Genomic DNA, 23,707 nt, shown 5'->3' on the forward strand with positions numbered 1-23,707 from the left:
GGTCTGGGGTCTTCTTAAAGGGAGGGATTGTTTCTGGGCAGGTAATTAGAAGACTTGTCCACTTCCTTTTCTCTTTCTCTCTCTCTCTCTTCTTTTTTTTTTTTTTTTTAATTTTTTTTTTATGGCAGACAGGGATAGAAGTGAGAGTGTGAATGTCTCGTTAAAAAGGAAAAAAATTGTATTTTATAGCTCAAGATGAATTTGCAGTTGATTAATGCATGACCAAACCTAAACATAACCACTTCAGCCTTTAACTTTCTCATCTGACTTGAGGCCTGTCAGGCCAGCAAGAAAAAACAATCTAAAGCTTCAGATCCCTGCTTGTGTTGCTTTTTCCCTGGCAACAAGCTTCCTTCTTGTCCTCCTATGCTGGGCGGTGTCACTGCCATCTACCTTTTAAAAGCTGCACAGGCCATTTCACTAGGTTACAGAGCCCTAACTGGTTAGGCCTAAAGTTGTTAATTTTCCTTTAGGTATAGTGTTCTTTTAAGCGGTATCATCTGACTTTTCATTTAGCAATGATTAGTAACTATTAAGCTTAGTTCATGTGATGGGATGGTTTTATTTTTGCCAGGATCAACAGTTCTGGAGTCACGGAGAGTTTTCTATACATTGACTTGGAGAACGCTTGGGTGCTTATCACCTCTCCTCTCATTTCCCCACCTCCCCCAGTCCCCAAACACACACCTTTCCTAACTTTCTGGATTGGTGGGGTGTGTCCAGGAGGCAGCCAGGAAATTGGTGATTACAGCTAACCCAAAGACTAATTCTGACCCAGGAGGCTTTCACATATGATTCTTTGCCTTGTTCATGAATACATTAATAACCAGCAGTCAACAAAATGTTAACCTCAGAAGGGCAAATGCCTTAATACAGAGCATTACAATAGGCATAGTAGGAAAAGAAAATGATTCTTCATATTGAGAATTCTGGACTTAGGAAGAAAATAGAAACCATAATATATTAATTCCTACCAAACTTTGAGTTCTCGCTATAAACCAGATACTATATTGAGTACTATGCATTTATTATCTCATTAAATTCAATTCTATCAACAATTCTATATTAGATATTAATATTTCCAATTTATATATGAAAAATATTCCAAAGTTTGGAAAGTCTAAGTGTAGGAACCTAGTTTTTAGATTCCTTCCTGGGCAGGGGTCGTCGCGAGAGACCACTCGACACGGAAGTCACAGTGGAGAGATTTATTGCTAGCGCGCTAGGGTCCTATGTCCGAAGTTGGCCACAGGACCCCGAATGCCTAGTACAGACAGTTTATAAAGGCAAAAACCACAAAAATTCACAAAACTTGAGGCGCAAGATGATTGGAGCAGGTTATGGCCTGAGCAGGGTGTCTTACTCTGATTAGTTGGTTTGAACCTGGTTTGAACCCGCGCGGGGTATTTCCCGGACTTGTTCTTCTGTTTGAGTTCCAGGAATTTGGGTGGGTGTTTTAGAAAGCCACACGGACATCAGGCGAGTGCTTTAGATGGCCACCTGGTCATTGGGTGGGTGCTTTTAGATAGCCACCTGGTGTGGCTTTTCTAAGCTTCTAAGTTTCTAAGTCTCTAAGTCTCTAAGTTTCTAAGTCTATAAGTTTCTAAGCTTCTAAGTTTCTAAGTCTCTAAGTCTCTAAGTTTCTAAGTCTATAAGTTTCTAAGTCTAAAAGTCTAAAGGTTTCTAAGTTTCTAAAGGTTTCTAAGTTTTTTGTGGCCTATTTTCATAAGTAACTTGCCCTGTGTCACACGACTGGTAAGTAGAAGGGCTGGGATGGAAATTCAGGTCTGTTTCCTCCTAAGTCCTTGTTTTTAACCATTATTTGACTGTGGTCTCATCCTTAAGTCAAAGGAGGATTTGAGTTATAAAAGAAGAGGCATCTAGTGCGTGCCTGTAGTCCCAGCTACTTGGGAGGCTGAAATTTAGTCTATGGACGTGCTTTGTTTGTCCCAAATAGTTTTGGCTTATACAAAATTTCTTTTCACTGTTTTGTTTGTTTGCTATTTTTGAATTTAGGAGCTATGTCATAAAAATCCACATCTCTGACTTCATTTGGAAATAAGATCTGACAACAAAAGACTGGAGCTTTTCAAACATGGCCTGCTCTTTCCTTTACACTCATGTCCCCCTCTTCCCTATTATCTCTGTGGCCCCAAGACCAATGTGAGTGGCCATTTAGCACCAGACTTGCACTGCTGTTTTCGTTACTGTAGCCCTAGGAGGACAGTGAAGTCTTTTGAGTACCCAAGTAACAATCAAAATTTTTCTTACACCATCAAAATTTTTCTTACAATTATCCCATTTATTGACTTGCATTACCTGCTCATATTTGAGATGGTAACTGCATTTTGAAGTTGTACAAAGATACGTACAAAATTGATCTGTTCTATTTCATTGGATGCACACTTATAGTAGAAGCAGTTCCCTTGTCCTGAGAGCAACAACCATGCTTTGGAATCTGCTTACCACCTGTGATTTGTCAGCCTACCTTGGGCTTTGGTGGAGCTCACCTGCCAAAGTAGCCACTGAAGGCTGACAAGGACCATGGCCACTGCTTCCCTGTCTTAGACGAATGCTGACTTTGTCTTTCTGTCTGCCCACCCAGTGCCCAGCATGCAGTTTGCCAAGGATTTGCTCCTAGTGAAGGAGAAGGAGGGTGTCCTGCATGTCCCTATCACTCGGAGTGGAGACCTGAGCTATGAGTCATCAGTGAGGTGCTATACTCAGAGCCATTCCGCTCAGGTCATGGAGGACTTTGAGGAGAGACGAAATGCAGACTCTTCACGGATTACATTTCTGAAAGGGGACAAAGTAAGTGGATTGCTGGTGGCTGAAAGATGGGATTTTCTTCTTGTCTTTATTTGTCTGTAATGAAGTCATTTATATAAATTCCAAAAATTCTCAGAATTATCATACTATGGTTCACCCTTGAACAACACAGGGGGCAGAGGTGCCAACTCCCCACATAGTTGAAAATTTGTGTATAACTTTTTACTCAAACAAAACTTAACTACTTTTTTTTTTTTTAATTTATTTATTATTATTAAACTTCAAGTTGTAGGGTACATGTGCACAACGTGCAGGTTTGCTACATATGTATACTTGTGCCATGTTGGTGTGCTGCACCCATCAACTCGTCATTTACATCAGGTATAACTCCCAATGCAATCCCTCCCCCCTCCCCCCTCCCCCCTCCCCATGATAGGCCCCGGTGTGTGATGTTCCCCTTCCCGAGTCCAAGTGATCTCATTGTTCAGTTCCCGCCTATGAGTGAGAACATGCGGTGTTTGGTTTTCTGTTCTTGTGATAGTTTGCTGAGAATGATGGTTTCCAGCTGCATCCATGTCCCTACAAAGGACACAAACTCATCCTTTTTTATGGCTGCATAGTATTCCATGGTGTATATGTGCCACATTTTCTTAATCCAATCTGTCACTGATGGACATTTGGGTTGATTCCAAGTCTTTGCTATTGTGAATAGTGCTGCAATAAACATACGTGTGCATGTGTCTTTATAGCAGCATAATTTATAATCCTTTGGGTATATACCCAGTAATGGGATGGCTGGGTCATATGGTACATCTAGTTCTAGATCCTTGAGGAATCGCCATACTGTTTTCCATAATGGTTGAACTAGTTTACACTCCCACCAACAGTGTAAAAGTGTTCCTATTTCTCCACATCCTCTCCAGCACCAGTTGTTTCCTGACTTTTGAATGATCGCCATTCTAACTGGTGTGAGATGGTATCTCATTGTGGTTTTGATTTGCATTTCTCTGATGGCCAGTGATGATGAGCATTTTTTCATGTGTCTGTTGGCTGTATGAATGTCTTCTTTTGAGAAATGTCTGTTCATATCCTTTGCCCACTTTTTGATGGGGTTGTTTGTTTTTTTCTTGTAAATTTGTTTGAGTTCTTTGTAGGTTCTGGATATTAGCCCTTTGTCAGATGAGTAGATTGCAAAAATTTTCTCCCATTCTGTAGGTTGCCTGTTCACTCTGATGGTAGTTTCTTTTGCTGTGCAGAAGCTCTTTAGTTTAATGAGATCCCATTTGTCAATTTTGGCTTTTGCTGCCGTTGCTTTTGGTGTTTTAGACATGAAGTCTTTGCCCATGCCTATGTCCTGAATGGTACTACCTAGGTTTTCCTCTAGGATTTTTATGGTATTAGGTCTAACATTTAAGTCTCTAATCCATCTTGAATTAATTTTCGTATAAGGAGTAAGGAAAGGATCCAGTTTCAGCTTTCTACTTATGGCTAGCCAATTTTCCCAGCACCATTTATTAAATAGGGAATCCTTTCCCCATTTCTTGTTTCTCTCAGGTTTGTCAAAGATCAGATGGCTGTAGATGTGTGGTATTATTTCTGAGGACTCTGTTCTGTTCCATTGGTCTATATCTCTGTTTTGGTACCAGTACCATGCTGTTTTGGTTACTGTAGCCTTGTAGTATAGTTTGAAGTCAGGTAGCGTGATGCCTCCAGCTTTGTTCTTTTGACTTAGGATTGTCTTGGAGATGCGGGCTCTTTTTTGGTTCCATATGAACTTTAAAGCAGTTTTTTCCAATTCTGTGAAGAAGCTCATTGGTAGCTTGATGGGGATGGCATTGAATCTATAAATTACCTTGGGCAGTATGGCCATTTTCACGATATTGATTCTTCCTATCCATGAGCATGGTATGTTCTTCCATTTGTTTGTGTCCTCTTTGATTTCACTGAGCAGTGGTTTGTAGTTCTCCTTGAAGAGGTCCTTTACATCCCTTGTAAGTTGGATTCCTAGGTATTTTATTCTCTTTGAAGCAATTGTGAATGGAAGTTCATTCCTGATTTGGCTCTCTGTTTGACTGTCACTGGTGTATAAGAATGCTTGTGATTTTTGCACATTAATTTTGTATCCTGAGACTTTGCTGAAGTTGCTGATCAGCTTAAGGAGATTTTGGGCTGAGACAATGGGGTTTTCTAAATATACAATCATGTCGTCTGCAAACAGGGACAATTTGACTTCTTCTTTTCCTAACTGAATCCCCTTGATTTCTTTCTCTTGCCTGATTGCCCTAGCCAGAACTTCCAACACTATGTTGAATAGGAGTGGTGAGAGAGGGCATCCCTGTCTTGTGCCAGTTTTCAAAGGGAATTTTTCCAGTTTTTGCCCATTCAGTATGATATTGGCTGTGGGTTTGTCATAAATAGCTCTTATGATTTTGAGGTACGTTCCATCAATACCGAATTTATTGAGCGTTTTTAGCATGAAGGGCTGTTGAATTTTGTCAAAAGCCTTTTCTGCATCTATTGAGATAATGATGTGGTTCTTGTCTTTGGTTCTGTTTATATGCTGGATTATGTTTATTGATTTGCGAATGTTGAACCAGCCTTGCATCCCAGGGATGAAGCCCACTTGATCATGGTGGATAAGCTTTTTGATGTGCTGCTGAATCCGGTTTGCCAGTATTTTATTGAGGATTTTTGCATCGATGTTCATCAGGGATATTGGTCTAAAATTCTCTTTTTTTGTTGTGTCTCTGCCAGGCTTTGGTATCAGGATGATGTTGGCCTCATAAAATGAGTTAGGGAGGATTCCCTCTTTTTCTATTGATTGGAATAGTTTCAGAAGGAATGGTACCAGCTCCTCCTTGTACCTCTGGTAGAATTCAGCTGTGAATCCATCTGGTCCTGGACTTTTTTTGGTTGGTAGGCTATTAATTATTGCCTCAATTTCAGAGCCTACTATTGGTCTATTCAGGGATTCAACTTCTTCCTGGTTTAGTCTTGGAAGAGTGTAAGTGTCCAGGAAATTATCCATTTCTTCTAGATTTTCCAGTTTATTTGCATAGAGGTGTTTATAGTATTCTCTGATGGTAGTTTGTATTTCTGTGGGGTCGGTGGTGATATCCCCTTTATCATTTTTAATTGCGTCGATTTGATTCTTCTCTCTTTTCTTCTTTATTAGTCTTGCTAGTGGTCTGTCAATTTTGTTGATCTTTTCAAAAAACCAACTCCTGGATTCATTGATTTTTTGGAGGGTTTTTTGTGTCTCTATCTCCTTCAGTTCTGCTCTGATCTTAGTTATTTCTTGCCTTCTGCTAGCTTTCGACTGTGTTTGCTCTTGCTTCTCTAGTTCTTTTAATTGCGATGTTAGAGTGTCAAATTTAGATCTTTCCTGCTTTCTCTTGTGGGCATTTAGTGCTATAAATTTCCCTCTACACACTGCTTTAAATGTGTCCCAGAGATTCTGGTATGTTGTATCTTTGTTCTCATTGGTTTCAAAGAACATCTTTATTTCTGCCTTCATTTCGTTATGTACCCAGTAGTCATTCAGGAGCAGGTTGTTCAGTTTCCATGTAGTTGAGCGGTTTTGATTGAGTTTCTCAGTACTGAGTTCTAATTTGATTGCACTGTGGTCTGAGAGACAGTTTGTTATAATTTCTGTTCTTGTACATTTGCTGAGGAGTGCTTTACTTCCAATTACGTGGTCAATTTTGGAGTAAGTACGATGTGGTGCTGAGAAGAATGTATATTCTGTTGATTTGGGGTGGAGAGTTCTATAGATGTCTATTAGGTCTGCTTGCTGCAGAGATGAGTTCAATTCCTGGATATCCTTGTTAACTTTCTGTCTCGTTGATCTGTCTAATGTTGACAGTGGAGTGTTGAAGTCTCCCATTATTATTGTATGGGAGTCTAAGTCTCTTTGTAAGTCTCTAAGGACTTGCTTTATGAATCTGGGTGCTCCTGTATTGGGTGCATATATATTTAGGATAGTTAGCTCTTCCTGTTGAATTGATCCCTTTACCATTATGTAATGGCCTTCTTTGTCTCTTTTGATCTTTGATGGTTTAAAGTCTGTTTTATCAGAGACTAGTATTGCAACCCCCGCTTTTTTTTGTTCTCCATTTGCTTGGTAAATCTTCCTCCATCCCTTTATTTTGAGCCTATGTATGTCTCTGCGTGTGAGATGGGTCTCCTGAATACAGCAGACTGATGGGTCTTGACTCTTTATCCAGTTTGCCAGTCTGTGTCTTTTAATTGGAGCATTTAGTCCATTTACATTTAAGGTTAAGATTGTTATGTGTGAACTTGATCCTGCCATTATGATATTAACTGGTTATTTTGCTCGTTAGTTGATGCAGTTTCTTCCTAGCCTTGATGGTCTTTACATTTTGGCATGTTTTTGCAATGGCTGGTACCGGTTGTTCCTTTCCATGTTTAGTGCTTCCTTCAGGGTCTCTTGTAAGGCAGGCCTAGTGGTGACAAAATCTCTAAGCATTTGCTTATCTGTAAAGGATTTTATTTCTCCTTCACTTATGAAACTTAGTTTGGCTGGATATAAAATTCTGGGTTTAAAATTCTTTTCTTTAAGAATGTTGAATATTGGCCCCCACTCTCTTCTGGCTTGAAGAGTTTCTGCCGAGAGATCTGCTGTTAGTCTGATGGGCTTCCCTTTGTGGGTAACCCGACCTTTCTCTCTGGCTGCCCTTAAGATTTTTTCCTTCATTTCAACTTTGGTGAATCTGGCAATTATGTGTCTTGGAGTTGCTCTTCTCGAGGAGTATCTTTGTGGCGTTCTCTGTATTTCCTGGATTTGAATGTTGGCCTGCCCTACTAGGTTGGGGAAGTTCTCCTGGATGATATCCTGAAGAGTGTTTTCCAACTTGGTTCCATTTTCCCCCTCACTTTCAGGCACCCCAATCAGACGTAGATTTGGTCTTTTTACATAATCCCATACTTCTTGCAGGCTTTGTTCATTTCTTTTTCTTCTTTTTTCTTTTGGTTTCTCTTCTCGCTTCATTTCATTCATTTGATCCTCAATCGCTGACATTCTTTCTTCCAGTTGATCGAGTCGGTTACTGAAGCTTGTGCATTTGTCACGTATTTCTCGTGCCATGGTTTTCGTCTCTTTCATTTCGTTTATGAGCTTCTCTGCATTAATTACTCTAGCCATCAATTCTTCCACTTTTTTTTCAAGATTTTTAGTTTCTTTGCGCTGGGTACGTAATTCCTCCTTTAGCTCTGAGAAATTTGATGGACTGAAGCCTTCTTCTCTCATCTCGTCGAAGTCATTCTCCGTCCAGCTTTGATCCGTTGCTGGCGATGAGCTGCGCTCCTTTGCCGGGGGAAATGCGCTCTTATTTTTTGAATTTCCAGCTTTTCTGCCCTGCTTTTTCCCCATCTTTGTGGTTTTATCTGCCTCTGGTCTTTGATGATGGTGATGTACTGATGGGGTTTTGGTGTAGGTGTCCTTCCTGTTTGATAGCTTTCCTTCTAACAGTCAGGATCCTCAGCTGTAGGTTGTAGCTGTAGGAGATTGCTTGAGGTCCACTCCAGACCCTGTTTGCCTGGGTATCAGCAGCAGAGGCTGCAGAAGATAGTATATTTCTGAACAGTGAGTGTACCTGTCTGATTCTTGCTTTGGAAGCTTCCTCTCAGGGGTGTACTCCACCCTGTGAGGTGTGGGGTGTCAGACTGCCCCTAGTGGGGGATGTCTCCCAGTTAGGCTACTCAGGGGTCAGGGACCCACTTGAGCAGGGAGTCTGTCCCTTCTCAGATCTCAACCTCCGTGTTGGGAGATCCACTGCTCTCTTCAAAGCTGTCAGACAGAGTCGTTTGCGTCTGCAGAGCTGCTGCGTTTGTTATTGTTTACTGTGCCCTGTCCCCAGAGGTGGAGTCTACAGAGACAGGCAGGTTTCCTTGAGCTGCTGTGAGCTCCACCCAGTTTGAGCTTCCCAGCAGCTTTGTTTACCTACTTAAGCCTCAGCAATGGCGGGCGCCCCTCCCCCAGCCTCGCTGCTGCCTTGCCGGTAGATCACAGACTGCTGTGCTAGCAATGAGGGAGGCTCCGTGGGTGTGGGACACTCCCGGCCAGGTGTGGGATATGATCTCCTGGTGTGCCAGTTTGCTTAAAGCGCAGTATTGGGGCGGGAGTTACCCAATTTTCCAGGTGTTGTGTGTCTCAGTTCCCCTGGCTAGGAAAAGGGATTCCCTTCCCCCTTGCGCTTTCCAGGTGAGGCAATGCCTCGCCCTGCTTCAGCTCTCGCTGGTCGGGCTGCAGCAGCTGACCAGCACCGATCGTCTGGCACTCCCCAGTGAGATGAACCCAGTACCTCAGTTGAAAATGCAGAAATCACCGGTCTTCTGTGTCGCTCGCGCTGGGAGTTGGAGACTGGAGCTGTTCCTATTCGGCCATCTTGCTCCGCCCCCCAAAACTTAACTACTAATAACCTACTGTTGACTGAAAGCCCTACCAATAAATAAATAGTTGATTATCACATTTTTATGTGTCATATGTATCATATACTACATTCTCACAACAAAATAAACTAGACAAAAATGTTATTAAGGAGAGAATATTAGGAAGAGAAAATATATTTACCATTCAATTAGTGGAACAGTGGATCACCATAAAGGTCTTCATCCTCATTGTCTTCATTCTCATTGTCTTCATATTGAATAAGCTGAAGAGAAGGAGGGAGAAGAGGGTCTGTCTCAGGAGTAGAGAGATGGAAAAAAATCCATATGTAAGTGCACCAACACAATTCAAACCTGTGTCATTCAAGGGTCATCCATAATTGATAATATTTTTAATGATGCCATATATTCCTTCTTTGGCTCCCACTTACAATCAAATATACATATCATTAGTTGAGCTGAGAAGTTTAGCCGATGTGTGACATATTTGGAACTTAGCAGAATCAAATGAGTTCTGCTCTTATTACCACCTCTTAATCTCAAACTATATTAGAGATGAATATACTCCACTAATGTTACTTTGAGAGCAAGAGATAGCCCTCTACCTGGACCCCTGTCCCAGGGAAACATACATCCCAGTATAGGACCAAATAGGCAGATGTTGAGCAAATTCAAGTCAGCAGAGTATTCTCTTGACAATGTGCCTGAAATCTCATGCATATGCACCTAGAAACTCACTACTAAAGCCAATGGAAAGCAAAAAAAAGCAGGGGCTGCAATCCTACTCTCTGATAAAGCAGACTTTAAACCAGCAAAGATAAAAAAAGACAAAGAAGGACATTATGTAATGATAAAGGGATCAATGCAACAACAAGATCTAACTTTCCTAAATATATATGCACCCAATACAGGATCACCCAGATTCATAAAGCAAGTTCTTAGAGACCTACAAAGAGATGTAAATGCCAACACAATAATAGTGGGAGACTTTAACACCCCACTGTCAATGTTAGATCAACGAGACAGAAAATTAACAAGGATATTCGGTATTCGGGACTTGAACTCAGCTCTGGATGAAGCAGGACGAAGCAGACCTAATAGACATCTACAGAACTTTCCACCCCAAATCAACAGAATATACATTCTTCTCAGCACCACATTGCACTTAGTCTAAAGTTGACCACATAATTGGAAGTAAAACACTCCTCAGCAAATGCAAAAGAACAGAAATCATAACAGTCTGTCAGACCACAGTGAAATCAAACTGGAACTCAAGATTAAGAAACTCACTAAAAAACCACACAACTGCATGGAAACTGAACAACCTGCTCCTGAATGACTACTGGGTAAATAACGAAATTAAGGCAGAAATAAATAAGTTCTTTGAAACCAATGAGAACAAATACAACATAACAGAATTACTGGAACAGAGCTAAAGCCATGTTCAGAGGGAAATTTATAGCACTAAATGCCCACAGGAGAAAGTGGAAAAGATCTAAAATCAACACCCTAACATCACAATTAAAAAGAACTCAAGAAGCAAGAGCAAACAAATTCAAAAGCTAGCAGAAGACAAGAAATAACTAAGATCAGAACAGAACTGAAGGAGATAGAGACATAAAAAATCCTTCAAAAAAAAAAATGAATCCAGGAGCTAGTTTTTTTAAAAAAGATTAACAAAATAGACCATTAGCCAGAGTAATAAAGAAGAAAAGAGAGAATAATCAAATAGACACAGTAAAAATTGATAAAGGGGATATTACCACTGATCCCACAGAAATACAAACTACCATCAGAGAATACTATAAACACGTCTATGCAAATAAACTAGGAAATCTAGAAGAAATGGATAAATGCCTAGACACATACACCCTCTCAAGATTAAACCAGGAAGAAGTTGAATCCCTGAAGAGACCAGTAACAAGTTCTGAAATTGAGGCAGTAATTAATAGACTACCAACCAAAAAAAGCCCAGGACCAGACGGATTCACAGCTGAATTCTACTAGAGGTACACAGAGGAACTGGTACCATTACTTCTGAAACTATTCCAAACAATAGAAAAAGAGGGATTCCTTCCTAACTCATTTTATGAGGCCAGCATCATCCTAATACCTAAATGTGGCAGAAACACAGCAAAAAAAATTTCAGGCCAACATCCCTGATGAACGTCAATGCAAAAATCCTCAATAAAATACTGGCAAACTGAAACCAGCAGCACATCAAAAAGCTTACCCACCATGATCAAGTTAGCTCCATCCCTGGGATGCAACGCTGGTTTGATGTACGCAAATCAATAAACATAATCCATCACATAAACAGAACTAATGACAAAACTCACATGATTATCTCAATAGATGCAGAAAAGGCCTTTGACAAAATTCAACACCTTCAGGATAAAAACTCTCAATAAACTAGGTATTGATGGAACATATCTCAAAATAATAAGAGCTATTTGTGACAAACCCACAGCCAGTATCATATTGAATGGGCAAAAGCTGGAAGCATTCCCTTTGAAAATCTGCACAAGACAAGGTTGCACTCTCTCACCACTACTATTCAACATAGTATTAAATGTTCTGGCTAAGGCAATCAGGCAAGATAAAGAAATAAACAGTATTCAAATAGGAAGAGAGGAAGTCAAATTGTCTCTTTTTGCAGATGACATGATTGTATATTTAGAAAACCCTATTGTCTCAGCACAAAATCTCCTTAAGCTGATAAACAACTTCAGTAAAATCTCAGGATACAAAATCAATGTGCAAAAATCACAAACATTCCTATACACCAATAACAGACAAACAGAGAGCCAAATCATGAGTGAACTCCCATTCACAATTGCTACAAAGAGAATAAAATACCTAGGAATACATCTTACAAGGGACATGAAGGACCTCTTCAAGGAGATCTACAAACCACTGCTCAAGGAAATAAGAGAGGACACAAACAAATGGAAAAATATTCCATGCTCATGGATAGGAAGAATCAATATCATGAAAATAGCCATACTGCACAAAGTAATTTATAGATTCCTTGCTATCCCCATCAAGCTACCATTGACATTCTTCACAAAGTTAGAAAAAACTACTTTAGATTTCATATGGAACCATAAAAGAGCCCGAATAGCCAAGACAATCCTAAGCTAAAAGAGCAAAGCTGGAAGCATCACACTGACTGACTTCAAACTATACTACAAGTGTACAGTAACCAAAACAGCATGGTGCTGGTACCAAAACAGAGATATAGACCAATGGAACAGAACAGAGGTTTCAGAAATAATGCCACACATCTACAACCATCTGATCTTTGACAAACCTGATGACAACAAGCAATGGGGAAAGGATTCCCTACTTAATAGTGTTGGGAAAACTGGCTAGCCATATGCATAAAACTGAACTGGACCCCTTCCTTACACCTTATACAAAAATTAACTCAAGATGGATTGAATACTTAAATGTAAGACCTAAAAGCATAAAAACCCTAGAAGAAAACCTAGGCAATACCATTCAGGACATAGGCATGGACAAGGACTTCATGACTGAAATACCAAAAGCAATGGCAACAAAAGCCAAAATTGACAAATGGGATCTAATTGAACTAAAGAGCTTCTACACGGCAAAGGAAACTATCATCAGAGTGAACAGGAAACCTACAGAATGGGAGAAAATTTTTGCAAACTATCCATCTGACAAAGAGCTAATATCCAGAATCTACAAGAAACTTAAACAAATTTACAAGGAAAAAACAACTCCATCAAAAAGTAGACAAAGGATATGAACAGACACATCTCAAAAGAAGACATTTATATGGCCAACAAATGAAAAAAAAAGCTCATCATCACTGGTCATTAGAGAAATGCAAATCAAAACCACAATGAGATACCATCTCTTGCCAGTTAGAATAGTGATCATTAAAAAGTCAGGAAACAACAGATTCTGAAGAGGATGTGGAGAAACAGGAATGCTTTTATGTTGTTGGTGGGAGTGTAAATTAGTTCAACCATTGTGGAAGACAGGGTGGTAATTCCTCAAGGATCTAGAACCAGAAATACAATTTGGCCCAGCAATCCCATTATTGGGTATATATCCAAAGAGTTATAAATCTTTCTACTATAAAGACACATGCACACGTATGTTTATTGCAGCACTGTTCACAATAGCAAAGACTGTGAACCAACCCAAATGCCCATCAATGATAGACTGGATAAAGAAACTGTGCCACACATACACCATGGAGTGCTATGCAGCTATAACAAAGAAAAAGATGAGTTCATGCCCTTTCCAGGGACACGGATGAAGCTGGAAACCATCATTCTCAGCGAACTAACACAGGAACAGAAAACCAAACACTGAATATTCTGACTCATAAGTGGGAGTTAAACAATGGGAACACATGGACCCAGGGAGGGGAACATCACACACCAGGGCCTATCTGGGTGGTGGGGGATTAGGGGAGGGATAGCATTAGGAGGAATACCTAATTTAGATGACGGGTTGATGGGTGCAGCAAACCACCATGATGGCACATGTATACCTATGTAACAGACCTGCGTGTTCTGCACATGTATACCAGAACTTAAAGTATAATAACAACAACAAAAAAAAACTCACTAGCAAATATGGCTGCACCAGAATTAAAGCCTGCAACCTCAGTGTATGTCAAAACTATGTATTGAATCAGAATCACATTTTTCCCATTTTAAAATCTCAGTTTCAGATGATTGAGTCAATCGTATCCCTTGGTTCAAGGCACATATCCTCATTGGTCAATACTAAGCCCTTCTCTTACTTTTTTTTAAATTTTATTCATTTTATTTTACCTCCACTCTCCAGCCACATTCTTTTCCCTGCTCATCAGTCTATTGTGTTTAATATGTATCTGTTCACTTGTATTTCTTCTTAAGAAATGCTTATTGTTTTATGTATACAGTTTTAATTTCTAAAATTGCTATTGTCCTCTTTTTTCATCTTTTACTGTTTCTACTCAGCAATATTTTGAGATCTGTCTATGTTGTTTAGGTGTATATGTAATCGGTTGCTTCTAACTGTTGCATGATATTTTATGGTATATGTCTTAGTCCATTTGCATTGCTGTAAAGGAATACCTGAGGCTGGGTAGTTCATAAAGAAAAGGGGTTTATTTGGCGCACAGTTCTGCAGGCTATACAAGAAACATGGTGCCAGCATCTGCGTCTGGTGAGGGCTTCAGGAAGCTACCACTCATGGCAGAAGAGGAAGGGGAGCAGGCATCATCACATGGCGAGAGAGGAGGAAAGAGAGAGGGTAGGGAAGGGTCAGACTCTTATTAACTACCGTATCTCATGGGAATTAAGAGAATTCATTCAACCCTGTGAGAATGGCACCAAGCCATTCATGAGAGAACTGTCCCTATCACCCAAACATCTTCCACCAGGCCCCACTTCCAATAATTGGGGATCAAATTTCAATAGGAGATATGGAGGGGACAAATATTTATCAGCATGTGTCTGTTATATTTTACCCATACATTCTTAGCAAGAGACAGTGAGGAATCTCAGTGATCACACTCACCAGCTTCCTGACACCTGTCATCACAAATAATGCTTCAGTGCACATCCTCATACATGTCCACTTACAGACTTGAATGAGAATTTTCTTGGATATATAATCAGGAGCAAAAATTATAAACTACAGGACATTCATATACTGAATTTGAAAACCTTGTGTTGGAATACTTTCCAGAATGTCACTAGAAGTGCATGAGGGTTGTTATAACCCTATAATTCTCTTCAAAATGTAGCATTACTTATCTTTTGAATTTTTGCTAATTTAATATGTGTAACATTATATCTCATTTTAATTTGTAATTCTCTAAGTACTAACCTTTATATGCTTGTTAGCTTATTGGTTTTCCAATAAGCATATAAGCTTATTTTTATCCTTTGTTTCTTATTTTATTGTATTATCTTTTACTCACTGATTTGTAGTACTTTCTTATATTTCCCAAATATTAATTCCTTGCCAGTTTTAGACATTTTAGGTATTAATAACACCTTTTATTTTTCTGTCACTTATTTATTACCTTTGACTATGGTGTTCTTAGTTGATCAGAAGTCTTCAATTTTGAAATAATCAAATGTATCCAGTTTTTGCCCTATGATTAGTCCTTTTGAAGTTTAGCGTAAAACATACCCATCACAGATCATCAGAGATTCTTCCTCTGTTCATCATTACTACAAAAATAAAAGTGATAGCTTCCTTCTTTGGAGCACTCATGACATTTACACATTTACGACTCATAAAAGACTGTCTTAGTTATATATTTTATGGGAATTTTACTGGTGACAGGTTGAAATGTGTTTAAAACACATAAATATACTACAGATACCATCTTCAGATTTCAGTCTACATGTCTGTATTTGTTTTCAGTTCAAAAGAGAATCCTCTGCTTATCCAAGCAGTTTTTAATTTAATAAAATTATAAAGAAAATACAGTGGGCCGGGCGCGGTGGCTCAAGCCTGTAATGCCAGCACTTTGGGAGGCCGAGACGGGCGGATCACGAGGTCAGGAGATCGAGACCATCCTGGCTAACATGGTGAAACCCCGTCTCTACTAAAAAATACAAAAAAATTAGTCAGGCGAGGTGGTGGGCGCCTGTAGTCCCAGTTACTCCGGAGGCTGAGGCAGGAGAATGGCGTAAACCCGGGAGGCGGAGCTTGCAGTGAGCTGAGATCCGGCCACTGCACTCCAGCCTGGGCGACAGAGCGAGACTCCTTCTCAAAAAAAAAAAAAAAGATAAGAAAAGAAAATACAGTGTAGTAATCTGTGTTACCCACACAACAATCTATCATTATTCTTAAGCACATTTTAGAAGCTTTATTATTATTATTATTATTTTGCTTGCTAAGCATATGCTTTGAAACTTGTCATTCACTAACTTTTTTTTTAAGATCTAAAGAGTCACTGCTAACTTCATGCTTTCTATAAGGAATTCTTATACAAAAGATGTGGTAGACGAAAAAGAAAAACATTCTTCAGGGACTTAAAATCAGGTTAGCAAGTCACATATAAATGTTCACGGGGATATTCTCTCACCATTTAGTGTGACTTAGGAAGTGTGAGAGTGAAACTTCTCTCTACTCATATATCCTTTGCAACATGTTAGAATAGTGAATTTAAAATGATCCAACTAAAAATATCCTCCTTCGCATCACGTGACTCTACCATTGCGGCTGCTGTGTTATCTGAAATGTTGTGACCATATTTTACATTTTCTCAAAAATACAATCCTCAGTAGGGAATATTCTGTTGAGAAACACTTGGTTTTTTTCCATCAAACAGTGATTTGGATTGTGGTCTCAGACTTTCTGTACTCAGCAGTTTTCAGATGAGATATCATTTGGCAGCAGATTTGAAAATTCTTTAGCATTTAAAAGTATCTTTAGCCTAACACAAAGCCTTTCTGATTTCCTTATAAGGCTTCAATTTTTACAAAGGAAAAGAAGTGTTACTCAGCTCTCCAGGAAGTTTAATCAGTATGTTAAACCCCCGTCATCAGAAATCTACCTATTTTAATATGTGAAAATGTATTAAGCAGCCCAGAAGAAATGTGGGAAAGCACACAGATGTTCTACATATGCTTTTTAGTGGGTTGTTTTGTTGATCTTGTTTTTCACAATTCATCATCGCCAGTAATTAAAAATGACTTGGCATGTTCTAATACAAGTCTACACATATAGGTAGGTCCCTCTGAAGCATGAACTGTTAAATTTGAACATTTTGTTTTACAAATGAAACTGGATCCTTTTGAATTTGTGTTGACTTTTTGATGCAATAAAGAAGAAAAATAATTTTCTAGGAAAACCAAGCAAGTCACTGATATCTTGGTGCAAATTTTAATCTGTCTTGTCCCATTGGTTCTAGGTGAAGAACTGTACAGTCTATATCCACGATGACTCCATGTTTGAGCCAGAGGAACAGTTCAGGGTCTACCTCGGGCTTCCTCTTGGAAACCACTGGAGTGGAGCTAGAATTGGAAAGAATAACATGGCCACCATCACCATATCCAATGATGAAGATGGTAACAGAAGAAATCATCTTTAGTTACTCTTAGGTTGAGGGAACATAAACCGATGTTTAACTAATTATTAGTGTTTTGAAAAATAAAAGTGCTTTAAGAATGTCTACTGATAACATTCTCTGAATATTTATATAAAATGTTGATAGCAAATGATCTCCCTCTACAGAGGTTCAAAAAATTCATAGATATTTTTAATATCATTATTCCCTATCACAGTGCTAGGAGATACAGAATGATTGTGTTAAAAGCTGAGACAGAAATGCTAAGACAGAAAATAAAAACCATTTAAGTCACTGCAGTTCGGGAGCAGGACTGGAAATACAGTTGGAATCAGTGGAATCCAATGAACTGATTTAAAACACTGCCACCTTCCTGGAAAAGTCTAATTTTTCAGTTTTCTTCTCTCTAATTGATTTGGCCTACTAACCTAAAAAAATCTTTAAGCTCTATAGTCAAGTGTTAGCCAAGAATGACCCAGTCACCAAAGAAGATAAAACCTGTTTCAAACTGGGACATAATTGTTTCACTAAGAAAGATATTTTAATGAGTGAATGGATAATAATATTACAAATAGTGGTAGCTGTTTTTATTGAATACTGCATACCAAGAACTATGCTAAGCATATTTTATTATCTTATTTAATAGTGGCAGGAATTTCTTGAGGTTGGCACTATTATTTCCATATTTTGAATAAAGAAACTGAACCTCAGCAAAGCAGTATAATTTGCACTCTTAGTTACACAGCTGCAAAGAGCAAAACTGGGTGTGAACTTCATTCTGTCTGATTCTAGAATCTATACTCTTAAGTATCACTAACTACCCTAAGAGTCTCAGTGACTCTTAGGGTTCCTAGTGAAAAATCAGTAACTAACTTGGACATTCGATAAAATAAGAAACTCCAGTGTTGAAGTCAAATTAGTCCTTGACTCCAGGAGACTCAAGTTCAGATCCCAAAGTGAACCTCTCCCAGGTACACAGAAAACCCATCATTGAGGCTCAGGGAGATAAGATTTATACTCTGCTGCAACTAACACAAGAACAGACAACCAAACGCTGCATGTTCTCTCTCATAAGTGGGAGCTGAACAATGAGAACACATGGACACAGGGAGGGGGATGGGGAGCTAGGGGAGGGATAGCATTAGGAGAAATACTTAATGTAGGTGACAGGTTGATGGCACATGTGGCTTGTAACAAACCTGCATGTTCTGCACATCCCATGTTCTGCACATTTATCCCAGAACTTAAAGTATAATTTTAAAAAAGGGCGGGTGCAGTGGCTCACGCTTGTAATCCCAGCACTTTGGGAGGCCAAGGCAGGTGGATCACCTGAGGTCGGGAGTTCAAGACCAGTCTGACCAGCATGGAGAAACCCTGTCTCTACAAAAAATACAGAATTAGCCAGGTGTGGTGGCATGCACCTGTAATCCCAGCTACTCAGGAGGCTGAGGCAGGAGAATCGCTTAAACCCGGGAGGCGGAAGTTGCGGTGAGCCAAGATCAGGCCATTGCACTCCAGCGGGGACAAGAAGAAGGAAACTCCTGTCTCAAAGAAAAAAGATTTATGCTGTGCTGCAGTGACCCTCCTAGGTTTCAAAGAGCATTCTTATTAAAAACTATAAAACCTCAAATGAGGCTCATCTTCTACAGTAAGAAAGATTTGACTTTCCGAGAGGGAAAGAAAGGGAAATAAATATAAAAAGTAGAGATTTCTGGCCGGGTGCGGAGGCTCACGCCTGTAATCCCAGCACTTTGGGTGGCCGATCACGAGGTCAGGAATCGAGACTATCCTGGCTAACACAGTGAAACCCCGTCTCTACTAAAAATACAAAAAGTTAGCCATAGTGGCCTGCGCCTGTAGTCCCAGCTCCTCGGGAGGCTGAGGCAGGAGAATGGCGTGAACCAGGGAGGCGGAGCTTGCAGTGAGCTGAGATCCGGCCACTGCACTCCAGCCTGGGAGACAGAGTGAGACTCTGTCTCAAAAAAAAGAAAGTAGAAATTTCTGCCATATTCTATGATATACTCAAAATGGTATAAAAGTTATTACTCTCAATTTTTCCATCTTTTAATCTCTCTCTACCACCACCACACCCTTCCCCATGAGATATAATAGAAAAGAAGGCATGATTTGAATTTTTTGGTAAAAATCAATATATTATCTTGTTTATTTATTTATTTATTCGATATGGAGTTTTGCTTTGCCGCCCAGGCTGGAGTGCAGTGGGGCAATTATGGCTCACTGTAGCCTCGACCACCAGGGCTCAAATGATTCTCCCACCTCAACATCCTGAGTAGCTGGGACCACAGGCATGTGCCACCATGCCTGGCTAATTTTTTAATTTATCTGTAGAGATGAGGTCTCACTATGTTGCCCAGGTTGAATATATTATTAATCATTTCCTAGCAACAGGATTCCATTAGGAAATCTTGTGTTCCTGAATTATCCTTGTAGCCAGTCACTGAAAAGACCCATACTTACCTATATAGCTTGTGGGAAATTAGGAAAAGCTGAGGTTGGGGAGGTGAGAGCACTAAGAGGAGGGGTTCCAAAGGACCAGAGGTGAGGGGTGGACTTGGTAAATTTAAGTAGTATGTAAATGAGATAAATTATAAACCTTTGAAATTCATATCTCATGAATGAAAAGTTGATTTATGTGATAGGTATTTATCTAGGGTATTTATCTAGGGTATTTATGTGATAGGGTATTTATCTATGTCTCAGTCCCTTGATAAACTGTTCAAATTTTAAAACATTCTGTGAGCTGTAGTGCCGAGACGGAAACTTGGACATCATGAATTTCGAAGTCTCTACAAATAATTCTACCCATTATATTGTTTTTAATAAGGAACGTGTGAGACATAACTCCTGCAGAATCACAAATAAATATCTTTTTCCAAAGCATTGTTTAGCAGTAAATACTGATTGAGTTTTATGACTGCAAGCCATTTTGCTTTCATATTGTTAACTAATGTGAACAATTTCCTCTTGTCATTATAAGGTGTTTTCCTGGAAGTCTGAATCCTTTGTGCTATTCTAATTGGCTCTTGTTTTCCTAATCACGTTTCCTTAGCCCCCACCATTGAGTTTGAAGAAGCTGCATACCAAATCCGGGAACCCGCAGGCCCAGATGCCATTGCAATTCTGAACATCAAGGTGATCCGCAGAGGGGATCAGAACAGGACCTCCAAGGTTCGCTGCAGCACGCGGGATGGCTCTGCCCAGTCTGGTGTGGATTATTACCCAAAGAGCCGAGTCTTGAAGTTCAGTCCTGGTAATTGAATGCCAACCTCAACCTCTGGGTTTTACTTAATAGAGGGGCAAAAATCTTGTATTTGAAGAAAGGAATAAACAGATAAATGAAAAAGGAAAACAGTACTTCTAATAGCATAAAGCATTTTTAAGCACACATTTGAGATTGCAGGTGAAATTTCTAATTCGTAAAAATGACATGGGGAAAAAAGAAATAGGTCTCTTCCTCTAGACCACACTGGGCATTTTGGTTCATTTAAAAGGATTTTTTGTTAGCCTAAGATTTGGTTGAATGATAGGATCACTAGGTTAAAAAAAAATATACACCTAACTGGCACCATTCAACAAATATTGCTGCAAAGTGCTGTGCTGGGTCTATCAGGGATTACTACATCTGAAAGGCACAATCCCTGCCTTCAAGTGGTTTAATATCTGCTAGGAAACAGGACACCCAGTTTCGGACTTCCCAAAACAAAATTTATATGGAGATGAGTTTGGGAAAAGAGAGAGATAGAGTTCAGGTCATAGATCACAGCTTAAAGGTCTGTGACCTTCCACTCTCCCCCTTCCAGAGGACGTTTAAGTATTAATCTGATGGGGAGAATAAGACAGGAAAAGGGTTGAACTGTATGCTAGGTTTTTTCATAGAACTTTCTGAAACCTAACTGGTATAGTTCCTGAAACCATTTGCAACATAGCCAGAGGAGGTCAACAGTGCTATGAGAACTTTTCAGAGCTGTCTTGGCAAGTGGAGGGAGAAAATGATGCCCTCAGAAATGATGGGGTTGAAGAGGGAGGGTCTCTATTTTCTCTCCCCACACCAGAGCTTTAAAGGGCTTCTGGCTCCATCCCATCTGTGTCTGATTGATGTTTGCTGGAAAGTGAGATGCCCTCCTTCCATATCTCCACACAGACCAGTCTTTCACTTTTCTGCATGAAGATCTGGGGAAAGGATAGGTCTAGAGGGAGCTTAGCCCGGATGTCTGTAGACTACGAAAGGGGCTTTAACTTCACTGAGGTATTTACACCTTCAGAAACTCACCTTACAAAAAAAGAAGTGGGTCTTTTTATATATATATACTTTAAGTTCTAGGGTGCATGTGCACAACGTGCAGATTTGTTACATAGGTATATGTGTAGCATGTTGGTTTGCTGCACCCATCAACTCGTCATTTACTTTAGGCATTCCTCCTATTGCTATCTCTCCCCCAACCCCCCACCCCCCTACAGGTCCTGTTGTGTGATGTTCTCTGCCCTGTGTCCAAGTGTTCTCATTGTTCAATTCCCACCTATGAGTGAGGACATGCAATGTTTGGTTTTGTGTCCTTGTGATAGTTTGCTGAGAATGATGGTTTCCAGCTTCATCCATGTCCCTGCAAAGGACACAAACTCATCATTTTTTATGGCTGCATAGTATTCCATGGTGTATACGTGCCACATTTTATTAATCCAGTCTATTATTGATGGCCATTTGGGTTGGTTCCAAGTCTTTGCTATTGTGAATAGTGCCACAATAAACATATGTGTGCATGTGTCTTTATAGTAGCATAATTTATAATACTTTGGGTATATACCCAGTAATGAGATCACTGGGTCAAATGGTATTTCTGGTTCTAGATCCTTGAGAAATGACCACACTGTCTTCCACAATGGTTGAACTTTTTACACTCCCACCAACAGTGTAAAAGCATTCCTATTTCTCCACATCCTCTCCAGAATCTGTTGTTTCCTGACTTTTTAATGATCGCTATTCTAACTGGTGTGAGATGGTATCTCATTGTGGTTTTGATTTGCATTTCTCTGATGGCCAATGATGATGAGCATTTTTTCATGTGTCTGTTGGCAACATAAATGTCTTCTTTTGAGAAGTGTCTGTTTAAATCCTTTGCCCAGTTTTTGATGGGATTGTTTATTTTCTTCTTATAAATTTAAGTTCTTTGTGTATTCTGGATATTAGCCCCTTGTCAGATGGATAGATTGCAAAAATTTTCTCCTATTTTGTAGGTAGCCTGTTCACTCTGATGGTAGTTTCTTTTGCCATGCAGAAGCTCTTTAGTTTAATTAGATCCCATTTGTCTATTTTGGCTTTTGTTGCCATTGCTTTTAGTGTTTTAGTGATGAAGTCCTTGCCCATGCCTATGTCCTGAATGGTATTGCCTAGGTTTTCTTCTAGGGTTTTTATGATTTTAGGTCTAACATTTAAGTCATTAATCCATTTTGAAGTAATTTTTGTAAACAGTATAAGGAAGGGATTCAGTTTCAGCTTTGTACATATGGCTAGCCAGTTTTTCCAGCACCATTTATTAAGTAAGGAATCCTTTCCCCATTGCTTGTTTTTGTCAGGTTTGTCATAGATCAGACGGTTGTAAGTGTGTGCTGTTATTTCCAAGGCCTCTGTTCTGTTCTACTGGTCTATATATCTGTTTTGGTACCAGTACCATGCTATTTTGGTTACTGCAGCCTTGTAGTGTAGTTTGAAGTCACGTAGTGTGATGCCTCCAGCATTGTTCTTTTTGCTTAGGATTTTCTTGTCAGTAAGGGCTCTTTTTTGGTTCCATATGAACTTTAAAGCAGTTTTTTCCAATACTGTGAAGAAAGTCATTGGTAGCTTGATGGGGATGGCATTGAATCTATAAATTACCTTGGGCAGTATGGCCATTTTCACAATATTGATTCTTCCTCTCTATGAGCATGGAATGTTCTTCCATTTGTTTGTGTCCTCCTTTATTTTGTTGAGCAGGGGTTTGTAGTTCTCCTTGAAGACGTCCTTCATGGCCCTTGTAAGTTGGATTCCTAGATATTTTATTCTTTGCAGCAATTGTGAATGGGAGTTCACTCATGATTTGGCTCTCTGTCTGTTATTGGTGTATAGGAATGCTTGTGATTTTTGCACATTGATTTTGTATCCTGAGACTTTGCAGAAGTTGCGTATCAGCTTAAGGAGATTTTGTGCTGAGATGATGGGGTTTTCTAAATATACAATCATGTCATCTGCAAACAGGGACAATTTTATTTCCTCTTTTCCTAATTGAATACCCATTATTTCTTTCTCCTGCCTGATTGCCCTGGCCAGAACATTTAATACTATGTTGAGTAGGAGTGGTGAGAGAGGACATCCTTGTCTTGTGCCGGTTTTCAAAAGGAATGCTTCCAGTTTTTGCCCATTCAATATGACATTGGCTATGGGTTTGTCATAAATAGCTCTTATTATTTTGAGATACGTAC

At 39.6% G+C, this 23,707-nt stretch overlaps 1 protein-coding gene across 2 annotated transcripts in view; it reads left to right on the top strand.

The window, feature by feature from the left end:
• The window catches only part of FRAS1 (Fraser extracellular matrix complex subunit 1), a 461,113-nt gene that overhangs the window by 390,052 nt on the left and 47,354 nt on the right, over nucleotides 1-23,707 (top strand). For both annotated transcript variants that reach the window (XM_073017428.1, XM_073017427.1), the window contains exons 59-61: nucleotides 2,606-2,811; nucleotides 17,078-17,234; nucleotides 20,304-20,504. In XM_073017428.1, coding sequence (XP_072873529.1) covers nucleotides 2,606-2,811; nucleotides 17,078-17,234; nucleotides 20,304-20,504 — 564 coding nt within the window. The remainder of the gene's footprint in view (nucleotides 1-2,605; nucleotides 2,812-17,077; nucleotides 17,235-20,303; nucleotides 20,505-23,707) is intronic.

This window comes from Chlorocebus sabaeus, chromosome 7 (assembly GCF_047675955.1).
Source record: "Chlorocebus sabaeus isolate Y175 chromosome 7, mChlSab1.0.hap1, whole genome shotgun sequence".
Lineage (NCBI taxonomy): Eukaryota > Metazoa > Chordata > Mammalia > Primates > Cercopithecidae > Chlorocebus > Chlorocebus sabaeus.